This window comes from Buteo buteo, chromosome 26 (assembly GCF_964188355.1).
Source record: "Buteo buteo chromosome 26, bButBut1.hap1.1, whole genome shotgun sequence".
NCBI classification, from domain to species: Eukaryota; Metazoa; Chordata; class Aves; order Accipitriformes; family Accipitridae; genus Buteo; species Buteo buteo.
This window is the reverse complement of record NC_134196.1, coordinates 3532858-3552106: the sequence shown is the minus strand read 5'-3', so window position 1 is coordinate 3552106 and position 19249 is coordinate 3532858. Positions and strand designations below refer to the sequence as shown.

Sequence of the window (19249 nt, the reverse complement as noted above, 5' to 3'; positions counted from 1 at the left end):
TACCATAATGCCTATAAGGAACTTGAAAACACATAGGCTGCTATGACTGCCTCCTATAACATCGATGAAGACGGCCTGGTCGTTTCCCAGTTTGCCACCTTATTGTTTTTAATAGACAGATAAAACCGTTTAGTGGGTTAGCGCACTTTCTTCTTTTATCTGTAGTCGTGCAGTAGGCTTGGCTCAGTGATGCAATCAGCAAGTTCAAAACGACATCCCTGGTGAAATACGTTATTGCAAAACCATCCCATAAGGTACGTCCTGGCCTCGTCCAAGCTTCCTCCAGCAGCCGTCGCGCGGCAAACCACCTCCGAACTGCAACGCCTTTTGCCAGTGACAGTCCTGGCTGCTGCCGTGACACTTCTTCGACTGCCTCTTGGCACTCTGCAGCCTCAGAGAGAGAATCATAGAATCATTTAGGTTGGAAAAGACCTTCAAGATCATTGAGTCCAACCATCATCCATGCCCACTAAACCATGTCCTGAAGTACCCCGTCTACGTGCTTTTTTAATACCTCCAGGGATGGTGACTCAACCACTTCCCTGGGCAGCCTATTCCAATGTCTGACAACCCTCTCAGTAAAAATTTTTTTCCTAATATCTAACCTAAATCTCCCTTGCTGCAACTTGAGGATATTTCCTCTCGTCCTATCACTAGTTACTTGATAGAAGAGACCAGCACCCACCTCACTACAGCCTCCTTTCAGGCAGTTGTAGAGAGCGATAAGGTCTCCCCTCGGCCTCCTTTTCTCCAGACTCAACAACCCCAGTTCCCTCAGCCGCTCCTCATCAGACTTGTGCTCCAGGCCCCTCACCAACTCGGTTGCCCTTCTCTGGACACGCTCCAGCACCTCCATGTCTCTCCTGTAGCGAGGGGCCCAAAACCGAACACGGGACTCGAGGTGCGGCCTCACCAGTGCCGAGTACAGAGGGACGCTCACCTCCCTGCTCCCGCTGGCCACACTGTTTCTGATACGGGAAAAAAAGCTCTTCCACCCGCCGGCCTTGAGGTGCGAGGACTCGCGGCTCGCCCCCCTCCCCCCGTGCGAGACCCCTCGCTCGCCCCCCTCCCCCGGGGGTGGCCTACAACCCGACCCCTGCCCCGACGCCCCCTTCCCCGGGCTCTGAGGGCAGACTTCATCCCCGAAGCGGGTGGCGGGTTCAGCGGGGAGCTGTCAGCGCCCCAACCCGGCCCCACAGGCCTCCTCCGCCGGGCCGTTGCCCGCGGCCGTTGCCTGGCGACGCCGCCGCTTTCCCGCCGCGGCCGGGCCCGCAGCATGGCGGAACCCGCCGGGCCGCCCCCGCCGGCCGTTTTCTTCGGGGCCGTAGCGCCGGGTAAGCCGGCGGTAGACAGCTTGGAAGCCGAGCTGCGAGACGTCCTAGGCTCCCTGCGACGGCTGGGAGGCGAGGGGGAGGCCGAGCCGCAGCAGCACGACCTGCACCGCCGCGGGTAGGGGCTGTCTCCTCATCGCCCGGGAACCGCTCGCCGTTCCCGCCTGGCCCTGCCTCGAAACCTCCCCTTCCCTCACCGCTCCTCGCTTTCTCCCTTCGCTCTCCGCCTCCAGCCCCTTCCCCTCGGCCTCCCCTCACCCGCGTCCCACAGGCCAGGCAGCCCCTTCCCTCCCTGTTGTTCACCTGTGCCAAAACGCCCGCCATCCGCCTTCCCCCCCCTTTTTTTTTTGTTTTAATAATTAACCCCCCCTCCAAAACCTGAACACCCCCCTTTTTTCAGCACTTCCTAGAAGTGAAGGCTTCATGGGAAAAGCACGAGGTGGTGTGGAAGTTGGCAGCACCGCTGTTGGCTGTATATCGGAGCTGCCTGAGCTTTCTGGTAGGAAAATCCCTTCCCAGCGCTGGAGCAACTGGCAGCCCACCAGCATGCGGTACTGCGTGCGAGGGTGAACGCTTGTGGGCACGTACGTGCCTTTAAAAGATGCGCTCGCAGTAGGGCTACGTGAGGATAACGCCACACAGCTCTTTCCGTGCATATGTCTGTGTCTACGTTGGTGTATTTTTATACACATAGATGCAGGCAGAGCATATGGCAAGTATAATTGCGCATATTTGTTTGCTCGCATACATGCATATCTGTGGGTATGCATAAATCTAGATTTTGTAATGCAGTTAAGATAGAGCAACTGGAATGGGTGTATGATTCATAGTGCGTGCATATGTCTTGCACAGACTGTGCATTTCTCATGTAGCTCTCCCTATTGCATTTAGGCACATTATGAGGTAAGAGTTCAACTGCTTCTTTTAAGGTAAATGGTTGGTTTTCTATCGTTATTATCTGAGCAGTGTCCTATTCTAAATTTACAACATAAAAACCGAAAGTTTCCCGGGTTACCAAAATTTAATTCAAAGCCAGCACAGGCGTTAGGTTACAGGGTGGTTAGTTTATCTCTTAGGTGCAGCTTCTACCCTTATGTATTTCACTCAGTACTTTCCTAGATGTAGTCCACAAATGACCCTTCTCCAAAGGAGCTGTGTACATTTTCAGGAGGTACTCAGATTCTGCAGCCTGGCATTTGTCTGCACTGGAGATCTCTCCTTTTCTAAGGTATCTGGATTTCTAATTTATTTATGTGGCATGTTCATCTTCAGGTCTAGGTCTAGATCTATCATACAGGTATCAGTCCCCAGACTTTTTCCTATAGTGTTTTGAATCTCAGTGTGTTGGCTTTTCATATTGCTTCAGCAGCTGATTTCAGTGCTTTGCTATTTTTAAGCCTTTCTGTAGCTTTAGACTTTTTTTTTTTGCTTTAGCTGCTCTGTACTCTTTACTTTGAAAGTTATCCCCTCTAGGCCCCTTAGAAGAAGGAATGCCACTCAGCTGCTTCAGACACCACCAAAATTGCTGATAATGAACACATTTATTGTATCTTCTACACATTCATCATATCTTCTGGTTGGGAGTTGGGCACCCTGAATCTGATCTGTTTGCAATGTCATGCCAAGTTACCAGTTTTTGTGAACAGTGTCTCCAAGCCTTTCTTTACTTTGCCCTCTGGAATATTTTGACCTGAGTAGGCTCTGCCTTATTCAAACTGGTACGCTGTAGATGTGACCCATGTCCACACATAACTTGGTTGGCATGAGAGCATTTTCTCATCCGAAGAATTCTGCAGCGTTCATCATGGAGTTGAGAACTAACGCTACCTCGGTCTTGATCACAGAAGTCACTGGTAGTGATGATCCATACCAAAATTCCAGAGCATTGAGAACATCGTGTAACACGAAGCTCCCAGTAGCTCTGCATCCTCCCGTGTTCTTCATTTGTATAGGGGCAGTACAGAGGTAGAAGACTGAAAATCTGATTATTAGTGTATGTTCAGGCAGCTAGCAAAGTCATGAGTATTTATTTGTGACTGTGAAATTTCAGGGTTGTTTCTCCCTTGCCTCATTGTTTGATAACTCAAAAATGGAGTGTGTGCTGCTTGTAGAACCAGCCTTAGTCTCGTTGTTCCTAACAATTTCTGAAGGTAATGGCTATTACAGATGCTTTCCTAAATGCTCTAAAGACTGCTTGCTGTGTCATTTGTCAAGCTACTTTTCCTGGCATGGGTTGACATCAAAGTGTTCTTGTTATTTGAGGAGCAAGAAAACCAGCTTCCACAGGGCAAGTATGTTCAGTTTAGAAAAATAAAATTGTCAGCTTCCTTCCTCCAATGCTGTCAGCCTTTGGTGTTGATAAGTCAACAGTAAGGCTGTAATTTAGGTACTTACAATGTTCTAATGTAAAAAACAAAAATTACTGAGGACCTGCCCTGTACTGGAATCACAAATCTTTTCAATCAGAAGAAGTAGCAATCAAAAGTATTTTTCCCTCAACTAAACGAGGAGTTGTTTTACCCCATTCCTCTGGGCAACGGGGCCATCGAAAGATTACCTTGAACTATTGATTTTCTCTCATGTTTTGTGGCTTAGCCACCCTTACTTAATGATATCTTTTGATCAGTATCAGAGAATTCTTTACTGCCTGTAGTAAAGACTTTTGGCTCAGAAGTATAGCCATGTGGGCCTTACCCTGTGCACACTATTACAGGTTGACCTTAGGGAAATTTTTTTTATTATTCATAGAGTGGTTGGAAATAATGAAACTTCACCTCTGAGCTCCAACAGCACAGTATTTTTTTAAGAAATCACTTGCTTAACTTGTTATTCTGGTGTCCTACAGCCTGTTTAAAGGAAAGGCTGATGAGCTGTTTGGGAAGTGTCTCACTCTCCTCCTTTGTCTGTGTCAAAGAAACATTCTTGTGTCATGAACTCAACTTGTAGTTAGTCATGGCATTGCAGCAGATAAGGTTTACCTTAATGTTCTCATTGAAGTTGAAAGTGTAGTCAGATTTGTCACTACTTTACTAATTTATTACAGATTTGTTACTCGCTTATCACATCTAAGAATCTCGTGTTAATATGAACATTCAAAACAAAAAATCAAGATGACCATTACTGGGGACTTTCCAGCTGATCAGTCTTAAAGAAATTTATTAGTCTCACCTTCCAGAGCTTTATCCACAGTCATTCTTACTATCAGTAACTTTACAGCCCTACAACCTGATAATTACCTTTTTTTTTCCCCCATCTTTCTCCCTCCACCCCAGAGTATCCATCAAACCTCTTGGACTCTGTAAGTCTTTTCCTAACCTTCTTCCTTTGATGGTCCAAGGGAACTCTGCTCAGATGCATAACAGATTCCTTCGCTCTGCAGCCTGTTTTGGGTTTGTGTGGCGGGGTTTTGATGGCAGGGAGGAGCTGCAGGGCCGGCTCCTGTGAGAAACTACTAGAAGCTTCCCTGACTTCAAGCCGGACCCACCTCTGGCTCAAGGCCGAGCCCATCAGTGACAGTGGTAACACCTGTAGGAGAGTAGATTTAAGAGGGGAAACCTGCAGTGGGGGAAGAGATGGGAATGTGAAACCCCTCTGCAGATACCCAGGTCAGTGAAGGAAGGGAGGAGGGTTGCTGGAGGAGGGGATGCCCCTGCAGCCCGTGGTGAGATGGCAGGCTGTCCCCCCAAACCCAACCCATGGAGGGGCGTGGGGGAGCAGATGCCCACCTGCAGCCTGGGGAGAGAGGAGCCCACGCTAGAGCAGGGGGATGGATGCCCCCCAAGATGGCCAGGACTCCATGGGAAAGCCTGCGCTGGAGCAGGCTCTACCTGAAGGACTGCAGCCCGTGGAAGGGACCCATGCTGGAGCAGTTCGGGAAGAACTGCAGCCTGTGGGAAAGACCCATGTTGGAGAAGTTTGTGGAGGATTGTCTCCTGTGGGAGGGACCCCGTGCTGGAGCAGGGGAGGAGTGTGGAGTCCTCCCCCTGAGGAGGAAGGAGTGGCAGAGACAAGGTGTGAGGAACAGACCCCAACCCCCATTCCCTGTCCCCCTGTGCTGCCAAGGGAAGGAGGTGGAGAATTCAGGAATGAAGTTAAGCCCAGGAAGAAGGGAGGGGTGGGGGGAAGGTGTTTTAAGATTTGCTTTTACTTCCTATTATCCTTCTTTTAATTTGATTGGTAGTAAATTAAATTGATTTTGTTTCTTTCCCAAGTTGAGCCTAAGTTTTGCCCATGACCATAAGTGGTGAGTGATCCCTCCCTGTCCTTGTTTTGACCCACAAGTGAGTGTTTCTTTATATTTCCTCCTGATCTCACTGGGGCCAGAGGCGGGAGCGAGAGAGTGAGTGGCTTTGTGGTGCTTTGTTACCGGCTGGGCTTAAACCATGACATAGCCTCTTTGCAGATTTATGCTTACTAACTGGAGTGGGGTACTTCTCTCAGTATAAGTCAGCAGCCACCCAGGCTGTTAATTGCTTATGGACGGACGGACCAGGAGGGACTCATTCCCCATTTGGAAGGTGCTCTTCATTAAACTGGGCTATGGTTTCCTTTAAAAACATAATGCCTTAGAACGTTTTACCCAGATTGTTGCTTTTGGCCTAGTTTGTGCTGTTACTGCATTTTTCATTTAGGATACACCTCTAGAATGTCCTACTTATTTCTTCACTACTTACTTTCAAGAACTAAGAATTGTGCCGAGATGGTACTTTTAGAAAAAAAGGATTATGACTGTTGTAATTCTTTGGTGCAAAGATAATTTTGACTGGTTTCTCATACAGCCATCTGTTTCACCTTGAAATGTGAAGGTGGCTTACAGCCTTCTGTGTGGAAAAAATGATGGTACTTATTGTGCGTTTTTTTTTACTGGGAGCTGTCTTATATGCTGAAATGAAGAGCTGTCTGGGAGACTGTGAGAATGGATTTCAAGTTCCTGAATGTCAGAAAACAGTTTAAGAAAGTGTCTTGCATTCTAGTCTACCATCACTGTCTTGAGAGATTGAAAAGTTCCGCTACCTCACACCAGTAAGGATAAGGTTTACATGTGAGAATTCAGCTAGAAGGTGATTTTCAAACATTAATTCCGCTCTCTTCAGTTGTTTTCCTTCCTTATAAATTGCTACTATGAATAATTTAGCTGTTGTGGTTTCACAAGGCACTCTTTACTGTACTGTACTGTTTCTGTACAAGTGATTTGTTAAGAAAATAAATGTAAGAGAGGCCTGGAACTGTCAACACTGTCAATACTATTAATAATTTGGTAACAGGATTTTTTTCTGAAAAATCCCTGTGCTTATTATCAGTCTGTCTGATCAATTATTGTTTTCCACTTTGAATATAGCTTTCTTGAAGAAGTCTAGGGTGGGCAAGTTGTACACATGAGGGCACTAGCCCATCAAAGAGCAGTCAGAAGGTACTATAATACTGGTGTGATGTAGTCAGTTCCTCTGTAGAGGAGGCAAACTGCTTAGAGCCAGTTACCTTTTATGGGAGGCTTGCTGGTTCTGCCAAGTAAGTAATTTGTTACACAAAGTCATCCTTGATGACAACTGTGGCTAGAATAACAGGCAGAGGCAACAGAAGAGCATTGCAGCTATTGCCATTAAATCCTTTCTATTTTAACAAATGTCATTTGCTTCTCTCTGAATCTTACCCTTTATGATTTAAAATTCCTGAACATTTCATGCCAAATGCAGTTCACGCTAGAGGCTTTTTAATGACTTTCTTCTTTTGTGATTCGTGGTATAGCTCTGTATACCATAGCTCTATGTACTTTATAGCTCTATGGTTTATTCCATGGCTACCAGTTCCCAACTTTGCTGCTACCTGGCATGCATTGTTATTTTGGGATCTTTTTTCCTGCTCTTAGCATTTGTAGTTTCCAGTCCAATAATTGCTGTGAGCTGTAATTCACTGAGTTTCTTTAAAATATCAAATTGCTTCTTCAAACAGAATTTTTCAAATACTAGCTGAAAGGTGCGGCAGATTTTCCACTTGTGACCATGTTTGAACAATGCAAGGGGATTAATACTAAGACATTTTAATAAGAATTTACACAGGAGAAAATTCATCCTATTTTAAACGTGTGATAAAAACTCGTGACAGAAATGAAACCCAGAAATGTCCTTGGCTGCCTGTTAAATCCAGTTTTAATGATCGCTTGTTTTGAAGTATGTAGAGGTTCAAATAGATTTGGAAGAAAGGAGTTTTCACAGTTTGAAGTTTTCCTGATTTGTTTACTTGTTATATCTTGTTTACAGTTTAATCTGAAACCTTTTCTCCTGTATCTTTTTTAGAGCAAATACTTTGTTTAATATTTGGATCAAATATAAGCCTCGACTGCCAGAGTGGTATTACAATGAAAAACTTCTGAAAGTTGGTGATTCCCTTGCTCAGATCAAAGTAAGTCGTATGAAAACAGAAAAGGCTCAGTCACAGTCTTTGTTTCATTATGTTTCTATGCCACTTTAATTTTTAATCATTTTTACTGGAAGCTATTTAGAAAGTAACAAGAACTTTTACAAAATAATTCCAGTGAGAGCTGGTGGTTTGTATCTCTTTCATATTATTGTAAAATTGCTCTGATTTTTTGATATATTTTCTATATCTGTATTTTCTATGCACCCATTGCCTTTTTAAACACCCCAAAATCTTTCTTTAATATTTGTTTGATGTTTCAGCGTGGTAGAGTACAATATCTGACTGTGCCTATAGGTGCTGCTTAAGTACAAATTGATAATGAGAGCAGTGGTGGTTTGTTCCACTGAAATGTCAACTCAGTGCTCAGTTAACCAAACGTGAATGTAAAGAATGGTCAGGAGAGGAACAGAGAACAAAAACCAGAGTGCAATTACACATCATACAACTGTATGTATTGACAATGCTCCTGCATCTTGAATTCTGTGTGCACTTCTGGTCTCCTCCAAAAAAGTAAATTGCAACTAAAAAAGATGCGGGAGCTAGATTGTTGAAGACTTTGAGAGTATTTGGGGGATGTTTCACTACATGATAACTCTATTTTTATACTCTTACCTAGACACCTGTTATTGGCTGCTGTTGGAGATGGAATACTGGGCTAGTAACTATTGGTCTGACTCAATAAGGCTGGTTTTGTGTTATATTCTTACATAATAATTGTCCTTTGTGTCTGCTGGGGAAAAAAGCCTTCAAAGGTGTGCTACTTATTACCTCAGTGATACTTGTGTCAGAAGATCATGTCGTAAAATCTGGGGCTTTCAAGGGTAATTACTAAACAACACTCAGAAGCAGCTCATAGATGTACAGTTAAAAGCTAGTTGCAAGTCATTCCTCTTAGGATTGAAGAAGGGTGTGTGGTCCTGAGTGATACAGTTATGAAGCAGAAATACTGAAGGATTACAGAATTATAGGTTAGTTTATTATAAAGGTTCAATACTTGAAAACTTGCTTGAGAGAACACACTTAAAGTTTGTAGAACAGAAAATCTTAACCTTCAATAACTGCATTTGTTAATGGCCTCTTTATTGACTAAGCAATTCCATTCATGTTTTCTTCATGTTCATGTTTTCCTTAAGTTTTCATAGCTTCTGGGCCCTAGGAATTGCTTAGAATATTGCATGAAGCTTTTAGTGCTTGGGAACTGCTGCTCTCACAGCATACTCAGTAAGGTTATTCCAAATGCATCAAACCCTTCTCTCTGTACTTTATATTGGCTTCCTGTAGCACAACTCAAATGTAGTAATTTGGTCCTTATGTTCAAGGTGCTTAATGACCTGGCCCTAGATTGCATAAAAATAATCTAGAATTCTGAGTAAAGACTTCTGCTTGCGACTTCAATCCTCTAGTGTAATGTGGTTTTCTGCAGTAAAGATGAAGTTATCAGCGTTGTTGAAAAAGTTGTTTTGCTGGCCAGCCGAAAACTTCAAAGTGAGCTGTCTGTGGAACTCGCATTTCTATGTGCATTTCTTTCACTTTACAAACTTAGTTTTCATTCTATGAAAGTTTTTCCCTGGAGGAAAAAAAGGAACTAAAAACATGAGATGGATGTTAGTTATAGATTTTAATGCATTACTGGAAAGATGAATGTGGTGTAACACCAAGTTAAGCAGGCTAGAGCCTATTCCGTAAGTATCCCTCTTGACTCCTAGTTGAAAACTACTGGTGATTATTTCAAATTTTAAGCCGCCTTTATGTTATATAATACTAAATGGTGCGTAGTCTTTAAAAATGACTTATTGAATATGAGTAGTCAATGGTTAAGCAGCAACTTAACTTTCTGTCCTCCTGCTATTTTTTTAATGCCTTCTCACTTTAGATTCCTTCCTATTATACATCTGCTATGTATCTTTTAGGACACACCTAAATTCATTATGTCATATATCTGGAAAGGAGTTAGCGCATTAGTCATCATACTCATCAGTACTGACTCATTTTTTCCCCCTCCCCCTCTGCCTGTATCTGCCTGGTCATATACATATATTTTAAAGTGTTTGGGAGAGAAATTACCTTTTTGTTCTATATCAGTAACTAGGTTAATAGTATTCTGATACATGACTTTGGATTTAAAGAGTTATCACAGCCTGAATCTAGCTATTAGATGATACAAATGACTGACTGCCCATAGCTGTCTGTGGAAAGTAAAAGTTTCTGTGTATGGCTGCTGCTTTCACACAGCAAAGAGGACAATAGGGCCATGTGAGTTAGACTCCTCAGATGATTAAAAATTCAAGGTAAGTGTTAGTGTGGTGGTAGAAATTTATATTTAAAAAAAGTGAGTGCGAGGAAATACTTCTGAATTTCTGTGATTAAACACGAAAGGATCATTTTTACGAATACAAATTGATTACTTTTTCCCGCAGAATTTGTCATGATTGGGTGTGTGTGTGTCTGTAGAATTAGTGAAGTTGGTAGAGAAACCTCTAAATAATCTTTGCTGCAGGAAGTGGTGGAGGTGATTCAGTAAATGGCACTTCTTCATCTGAGTCAGAGCTGAACCATAGACTCAGCATGATGTTAGAGTGGCTCAACATGCTGCTGGGGAGCAATATTTTGAATGAGACATAAAGCTCAACATCCTGTTTCTTAACAGTTCTTAAAGACCCAGTGGCAATTTCTGGTCTATTAATGGTGACTTCTTGGCCACATGTAAATTCCGGTTGTCACTTGTTTAATTTTTTTTTAGTGCGTCTTGCTCTTCCTCTTCTCTTCATCTCTGCTTCTATTTAAAAAAGGGGGTTGACATCAGGGAAATGGGAGAGAGAAGCGATGATGTCTGTATATTGTTTGTGAAGTTCTACATTATGAAGTACTCTTCTCAGAAGTGTAGTATCATTATTTTGCAAAGCTGCAGGACATTCCAGGAACCCTTTGAGTTTATTACATTAGCCCAGGATCATACTTTACAATTGTTCTTTGATATGTCATATTTATGATTAAAATAAACCGAAACTCCCAAACCACAAGCTCTTCTTTTAAGTACTTCAACCTCTCATATAGTGAGTGTTCACATGAGAAATTACATTGCTAAATGTTTGTACAAAACTTTAGTGTTTTACTTCCAGCTGCTCTTTCACATTGATAAATTTTTTTACATAAAGATAATAACAATAATATGTTTTATAGAAATTGAAGTGTAATATACAAACTATAAAAAGAACATATTATTCTTTCTTCAGGAATATAAGTTGGCACTTCTGCAGTGCTATGGAAGATACCTTCAGCAGTTCATTTCTGTAAACCTTGATGATATAAATGATGTGCATCAATTTAAATCCACCTTTTTTCCAAATGGTTTCAGAGACAAAAATGCAGCACTTACGGTAGGTCATTTTGTTGTTGTTTTTTTTTTTTTTGTCAAAGACATTCACAGATTCAAAATAAGTAGCCTATTTTATTCTCCACAAATGTACTTCATATTAATTAAATATTAATATTAACTAATCTTTAATAGTTTGTCAATATAGATTATGTTGAGATTTAACAGTCATATGTATGATGTGAACATCCAGAGTTGGTGTACATTTTTGAGGATATAAGTGCTTATGCTGTTGTGGCATAAGCCAACTACTATCAACTTAAAGTTAAAAAGGCAATTTTCTCTGAACAGGTTATTCTGTAACTGTCTACAGCAGTTTTTGCTCTGAAACAGTTGCTATTAACTGCTGTCAGAATCAGGATGTGGGCAAAAGCTGATAACTGTCCTGCAATTGTAGAAATTTGTGTGGTGTGATCTAAGAACTGGGCAGAGCACAGGAGAATTAAAACATGGTACTGTAGTATACTATATGGTACTATAAACGTGCAAAAATACTAAATGTAAAAAAGGTCATGACAGTAAAAAAAGCAGCATTGCATTACTATCAATAGCTTATTTGCTCACTATGAACAAAAGAGGCAGCATGCTGAATAGTTTTATAAGTGCTCTAAGCTCTGGGAAGCTGAGTGACCTCAAAGAGTATGTTGCCATCTTTTTGTGTTAATTGCTTATCAAGGTAGGGGCTTGCAATTTATCATTTCTCATCCATGGAAGAGAGTGTTTGACTAGATATAGGGGGAATGCTAAAAACATGTTAGATGTTACCTTAAGTAGTTCTTTGCTGAGAAGCTCTGTTTTCAGTACATGGTGGATTTTTTAAAATAAACTAATGCAAGTTATTCTGTGATCAAGAACAAAAAAGGAAACTGCAGGCATCTCCTGTGTATTGAGCTAATCAAATTCATATTCTTCTAGTCAGGGTTAGATTGTAAATAAGTGTTTAGTGAGGAGAAAAAAGCAGACAGTTCACTTAAAAGCTAGAAGCAGATGTCATGATAGAAAAGATACTCTGTTTATATATATATATATATATCTATCTTTTTCAAACATAGTTCAGCTTCCTAGAGAGAATATGATCAAAGACTATGTTAATCCATTTTATTTTGGTTTTTAAAAAAATGCCTTGTAAATAAATTTGAAGTTCCAGAGATGGTTTCTCCTGTTTTCTATATGTCTGCCTAGACCTTGAACCAATCATAGTGCCAGATGTTATCAGGAGTCTATACTAAAATGCCTGTTTTATAACTTGGCATTTAGACACTGAGATATCCCTAAATTTTCAGATATGGAATCTAGCCTGACAATGATCTCTACAATTGGGAATGGATAGTGATAATATGTCAAATGATTACATCTAAAGGCTTTATATGTAAATTTTTTTGCCAGGTTTCTGCAGCTAGCTTTTGTTTTTTTAATGTAGCACTAAGGAGATCATAGAAATGGAGTTCCAGGGCTTGAAACTTCCAGTTTCAGCAAGTTAAATGCAAAAAATAATATAATTTCAAATATTACCAGGTTAGTAGGCTTCTGAGAGGTTGATAGGTACTGACTGGCTGTGTCCCACTTAGCTTGTTTTCTCACATGTTGGTTTCTTCAGGTGATGCTGTACTCTAGACAAGCCTGAGATCACATTATGTAAGGTATTACAAGGAAGAGAAGGAACAAAGCATCTGTAGAAAAGTTACGAGTGAGAAATAAGATATCTGTGATACAGATGGAGAAGTGCAGAAAAGTTAAGACTTGCCTTAATTTACAGAGGACTTCTACAGAGAAGCCAAGAATTAAATCCAGATTCTTTGAATATCAGTTTAATGCCTCATTCATCCTTTCTCCCTACGCCCCTTCCAGCAGCTCTAGTGTACTAGGTGCATTTTTGTCCTGTGACACAGTGGAAACGGACCCAGGCTAATTGTACAGCAGCCTTAAAGCTTTAGCACTTTCTCCATATTCTAATGCTCCTTTCAGTGTCACGCTGATTTTTTTTCTGGTATGCTTGATCTTTACACACTCACCATTTTGTTCTACTTTGCTGATGTGAAACTGACATATGCATCTATTTTAACTGTTTACATTAATTTAATGTATGTTTCCATGTATTTTAGTTCCATGCTTTGCAAGAGAGAAATGTTTGCATTTATCAGATGATTTGCAGCAGTGACAGAAATCTTCAGAATCCAGAGTCCCTGCAGACTTGTTTCAATATCTTGTCCTCATTACGACTCACTATGCAAGTGGCTCTACCTCAGGAGAATTTGTGTTGGCTTATCTACAATGGTACCTCAGGCTTTCCATTTACATTTCTTTGCTAAGCAAACCTGTGGAGGGAAACTTTATACGTATTCTTTAAGGTCAACCTAAGGGTCATGAATAAATCTCTAGATAGTCTTCAATCACAGCAGTTTTTTTTGTAATTTTTTGTTTTTCTAAAATAAGGGATTTTTACATTGAAGCTTCTACATAGTATGCCTTTTTCAGGTGGACTGTTGTAAAAGTAATAGCTTTTTCATCATAACTGATCAGAGTGTACTAATAAAATGAAATCTAACAGCATAGTAAGGGCATTTTTTGAGTGAACTCTAAATAAAAAAAAAACCTTCAAGATTTTTTTGGTCAATAAAATGTTTGTGTTAAAGAGTTTGGTTTGGGTTTTTTTTTTTGTTGTTTTTTCTTTTTTTTTCCAAAAGGGCATTGCAGATGTAATGTCAATCTTTTTCTACTTATATCTTTGTATTTTTTAAATTAACTTTAAGGCTAGAGTTAATAATAAAACTATTCTAAAAAATACTATATGACATTTAAGAATTTGAATCTCTGATTTTAGTGTGCTACTTATAAATGCTTGAATTAGCAAAAAAATTGAGGAAAAAATGGAACTTCTGTGAACTAGATACAGAGAATTGTGTATCAAAATTTTTATTTCAAGAACAACAACAGTATATTTTTGCTTTAAAAGGCAATGTTATTTAGTCGAAAGTCAAAAGACTATTATTAATTTGTTCTACTGTGGTCAATGGTTGCAATGTAAATTAAGGAGATATGTTTTTAATTTAATTTTGGAAAATATACTTTCTCCAAGGTATGATTGGTCAAAATTCTTACTGGGACTGCCATTGCCCTCAGTCCCTACTTTTGAGGTGTCGTTTTTGTTTGTCTGTTTCTATGGGAGAAGAATAAAATCTATGATATACTCACCTGCCATTCTCAAGTCCCACTACCTGTGTGCGAGACAGGTCTTTGTACCAAACCTAGCCAATAGTCTAATCTGATTAGAAGTAGGCAATAACTCAGATTTTCCCCAGTTACTGAGCATTTTTCTGCAATTTCTGGAGTAGATTTTTGTGCCTCATTACACATTTGACTGATAAAAAGAAATCTTCCTAATGCTTGCTCCATTCTTGCTTATTGGCATAATAACACCCTTCTAGCTAAGACAGTTGACATTGTGATGTCTCCTGCTGCCACAGGTGTCCTTTTCTGAACATTTATACAGACAGAAGAATAGACTTTTTTTTTTCCCCCAGAACTGCACTATCTTTTATACTTCCAGGGTTGATTTTTGAAAAGCAATTTTGTGACATAGCCTAAATTAAGTAAAATTTTGACAGGATTTTATTTGTAAGTCACTTTGATGCTCTTAAACTCTAGTCACAATCCATTTTCTTCATTTCACTTATCATACTTAATATCACATAATAGTGGTGTTGTCTGCGAGGACAGTGCCATGACAGACTAAAAGATTCATGTAAGGTAAGGTCTGTGAGGAGAGCTAATATTTTCTTTAAAGAGCATAAAAAGAAGATATTTTTTTTCTCTTTCAGTTACTTAAAAATTTGTTATAGTACATATCAAAAAGATTTCATTCTTTTGTTATACTACTTCATTGTGTAGGTATTTTTGAAGCTAATATTGCCCAAGGATTTAAGAGCTTCATCTTCTCTAATTTAAAAGTAGTTACAGAAAAATCATTAGTTTATTTTTCAGCCTCTGGAAATAACAACCCAGATATTAAGAAAAATTTTCAGTTGGTTAGCTTAACAGATTTAATGTAGGATTATGGCACTTGCCTGTTTTTCATTTATTTTAATTTATTTTTGCAGGTACTATTCTTATTTACACCATATGCAGACATTTGATGATGATAGGTCAGTCAGCTAAGGTATGGCAAAATAAATAGAAACATTTGAAAAATTTACAGAAGATTGGAAAATGCACCTGTATTTTGCATAGCACCGTACCCGGACTTTTCTATTTCAGTGTCATTGCCAATAGTAGCACTTTGTCACAAGGGAATAAAATGTCTAGGTTGCAAAATGGCCGATTTCGAAGCCCTCCTGCCTTCGTGACTCTGCTCCTTCCCCAGTTGTGGGATAGACCCCAGCATAATGTCTTGCTGGTCTTAGAGATGGGGTATGTTAGACTGTTTCAGAGGATTCTAGATGCTTGGTTTTGGACAACTGTAGCAAGTCCCAAGAACTGGCCTTTTGTTTCTTAAAATGTGGAAATGTACTGACACCTGGTGGCTAGGTTTTTAGTTGTAAATACTTGATAAAAATGATCTGGCCTTCCCCCCCTGCCCTTTTCTTTTTAACTATGAATGTAATTTTTGTTTGTCTTGGCTTTACTTTTTTATCCTAGAACTTGTACATAGTCTGACTCGGCCTTAATCCGGTATATTTTCTTATCTGTTGGTTATATTAATCTTTCATGGAGCAGGAAAGATTTTTTTTTCTTTGAACTTCTTTTATTGAAATCAGAAGTGATTTAGCACCTCCTTTAACAGAGGAATTGATCATAGGTATTTCAGATTCTTTAAATTCAGACAAAAAGAAAACTTGTATATTGACTTAATTTAGGACTAAGGTTGTGCATATTTTGTATACTTCAGGGAACAGCTGACCCAAAATACAAGGGGAAGATATTGTTCAATCAATTTAGTAGGACTAATTCTTAAAATTAAACTCCTGCAATGACTATGTTGGCCCTAAAGTTAAGAGCCGATAGTATAGTTCCATAGTTGTAAATTATTCTAAGCGCAAGCTGTCACCAAAGAAGGCAGATGCCATTGCATCCCAAATAAGCTTGCCAATCTAGTTGAAAACTAACTTAGAAAAAAATGGTCACCAGAGCTGATACAAAGAAGAGGGATAACTCTCAAGAGCAGATGAGAGAGAAGGGTTGGACCTCTGTCTGGTGGCAAGGCTGTAGTGAACTGGAGTGGTTAAGGTAGTTTGGAGGCTAAAATATAATGCTTGAGCACAGTTTCAGATGGGAAAAACCCAATAATATGCAGGAGGAATGCTTTGTAGTCAATAAAACATGTTAAAAATTAATACAATTTCTGTGATATCCCCCCCCCCCCTTTTTTAATTTGTTCTACCAGGTGAGGATAAGTCTTTGTATGTGTCCTTTAGCAATAGGAAGTATATTTATATAGGTTAAAATGCATTCAGTTTGAAACTGGATTTCTTTAATACAGGTGCTGGAATACTTACTGTGGGCCAGTATATGTATGGAATCATCCATTCCACTCTTATCTGTACATTACTTGACGTGGAGAGCCACCCTGTATACTGCAGTTTCTCAGTGTTATTTTGATTGTCAAGCCAGCATTCATGGAGAGGTATCCTGATTTATCATATGTAGTATTTCAGATGCAATCAAATGGGAAATAAATATTTATTTAAACATTCCTGCTTATTATCAGATCATATGTGTTTAGAGTTCTGCCCATATTCCAAAATTTAACTGCAAAGTGGAGGTGTGTTTCAACATGTAAATGAGTAATCAATTCAAAGTTGAATACAATAGTACTTTTAATATAATCATAGTCATAGATTTCTAGCATTAAGTAGTGGCTATCCCCCATGCATATATACAAAAAGTATTTTGCTAAGGTTTTCTTTTCCTTTTCAATTGTTGTTCGTGACCTGGCTTTCATTGCAGCTCTTTGCAGTTGTCTGAATTTAAGAATGATGTGATTCTAAAATTAAATACCAACATACAGAATATGAAATGAGTATAATGTTTTTTTTCAATACTTTGGACAGATATTTGCTCGCCGTGGTCTGATTAAAATTGATGAACTGAAGCAATTAGAAAATACCAGTTCTTCGATGGAAAATTCAGAGACAAAAAGGGTTTTTAGAGAGGCCACTCTAAAGGTATCGTTCTGTAACTCATTATAAATGGGTAGAGTAGTTACAATCTCTATGAAAAGAACACAACACAGTTATTTACTTTCTTTTTTCTTCGTGTCAGATGTCAGTAATGATTTTCAAGAGAGCAGTATATGAATCCAGAAGAAAACCAAAAAGCTTCTTTCGACCTAAGTTAAGAGTTAGCCTGAAAGAAGCACAAAATGTAAGTCTAACATTTTGTGTAGTCCTTCTCTTTGTTTATGATTTGCATATGATGAATATGTGATATAATTCTGCGTAATACACATGGTGCTATTCACAAGAAGAAAGTTTTACTTTTTCAGTTTCATAGGTAACATAACTTATTATTAAAACTCAGGACAAACTTGAAAGGAGAGAAGGTGTTGTAATTATTACTTTAGAAAATACTGATTTTGCTAGTGGTTTTTTTCCTTTAGCTATAAAAAAAAGAGAAATCTTGTTCAAATTCATACTAAGTGTGTTGGAGTCCTGAGTTTGCCCTGCTGTGTTAAGTTACTGTGAAGATAAAGGTGTACTTTGGAAAAAAGTTACTGTGTTTTTAAATGTGTTTGTGCTTGCATTGGAGAACTCTCTTAGGTCTTAAGAGACGGTTTTTGAAGGCCACTTACTTTTTCTGCAAGGTACTGTGAATTAGAGAAAGGCATCCAGGATACATAGTAGACTTTTAAGGAAGTAATGAATTTCCTCAAATTTCTCTGTTTCCTTGTGTTCTTTACAGCCAGTATCAAAAAGGAGTGATCCATTTTATTATAAATAATCAAAGAAAACGCTTCTTTTGTGTGAGTGCATTGTCCCTTTTTTGGTCAGCATGGAGACTTTAATATTTCAAACTTCAGTAGTTAAGTTTATCTTTATGCCATTATGCTGCTCTGTGGGTTTGTAACAGTTATGCATCTTACTTAGATTGTATCATCCATTTTTGGTCATAGGTCAGTAGGTCTTTTGAATTCAAGACCTTTACTAGATGCAGGACTGCACTCTGCCAGTGCTTGGTCACCCTCCCAGTGAAAAAGTGTTTCCTGATATTTAGAGGGAACCTCAAATGTTTCAGTTTGTGCCCCTTGCCCCTGGTCCTGTCACTGGGCACCACTGAAAAGAGCCTGGATCCGTCCTCTGTGTACCCTCCTTTCGGGTATGTACGTACATTGATGGATCCCCCTGAGCCTTCTCTTCTCCAGGCTGAATAGTGCCATCTCTCTCAGCCTCTCCTCATAGGAGAGATGCTCCAGTTCCTTAAGCATCTTGGAGGCCCTTTGTTGGACTCTCTCCAGTATAATTGTGTCTCTCGCTGGGGAGCCCAGAACTGGACCCAGTAAGCCAGGTGTGGCCTCACCGGTAGAGGGGAAGGATCCCCCCCTTGACCTGCTGGCTGTACTTTGTCTAATGCAGCCCAGGGTACTGTGAGCCTTTTTTGCTGCAAGGACACACTACTGGCTCATGTTCAACTTGGTGTCCGCCAGGACCCCCGAGTCCTTTTCTGCCAAGCTGCTTTCCAGCTGGGTGGCCCCCCAGCATGTGCTGGTGTATGGGTTTGTTTCTCCCAAGTGCAGGTCTTTGCACTTGAATGTCATGAGGTTCCTATCGACCTGTCGAGGTCCCTCTGGATGGCAGCATGATCCTCTGCTGTATCAGCCGCTCCTCCCAGTTTTGTGTCATCTGCAAACTTGCTGGGGGCTATGGGAGGCAGTGCCAAAGGCCTTACTGAAGTATAGGTAGACAACATCCACTGTTCTCCTCTAATCGACCACGCAAGTGATTTTGACGTAGAAGTATATGAAGTTGGTGAAGCATGATTTCCCCTTTGTGAATCCATGCTGACTACTTCTGATGGTTTTGTTGTTCTTCGTGTGCCTCAAAATGGTTTCCAGGATTAGCTGCTCCGTCAGGAGCCAAAATTAAATATATTTTGTGTTTACTTTTACTATAGTCCCAGCAGAAACAGTTCCTCT

The 19249-nt window shown here is 40.0% G+C and overlaps 1 protein-coding gene across 5 annotated transcripts in view; it reads left to right on the top strand.

Annotated features, from left to right (window-relative positions):
* Positions 1-1134: 1134 nt before the first annotated feature.
* CFAP54 (cilia and flagella associated protein 54) overlaps positions 1135-19249 on the top strand; it is a 110505-nt gene continuing 92390 nt past the window's right edge. For 4 of the 5 annotated variants that reach the window (XR_012654448.1, XM_075057853.1, XM_075057852.1 and 1 more), the window contains exons 1-4: positions 15216-15277; positions 16598-16741; positions 17169-17282; positions 17380-17481. Coding sequence is in view for 4 of the 5 variants with exons in the window: in XM_075057853.1 (XP_074913954.1) it covers positions 15254-15277; positions 16598-16741; positions 17169-17282; positions 17380-17481 (384 nt within the window). In the remaining variant the exon portion in view is untranslated. Of the gene's footprint in view, positions 1450-7624; positions 7731-10981; positions 11126-13223; positions 13396-15215; positions 15278-16597; positions 16742-17168; positions 17283-17379; positions 17482-19249 lie in introns of those variants that run through there. The other variant, XM_075057854.1, reaches the window with a different exon arrangement.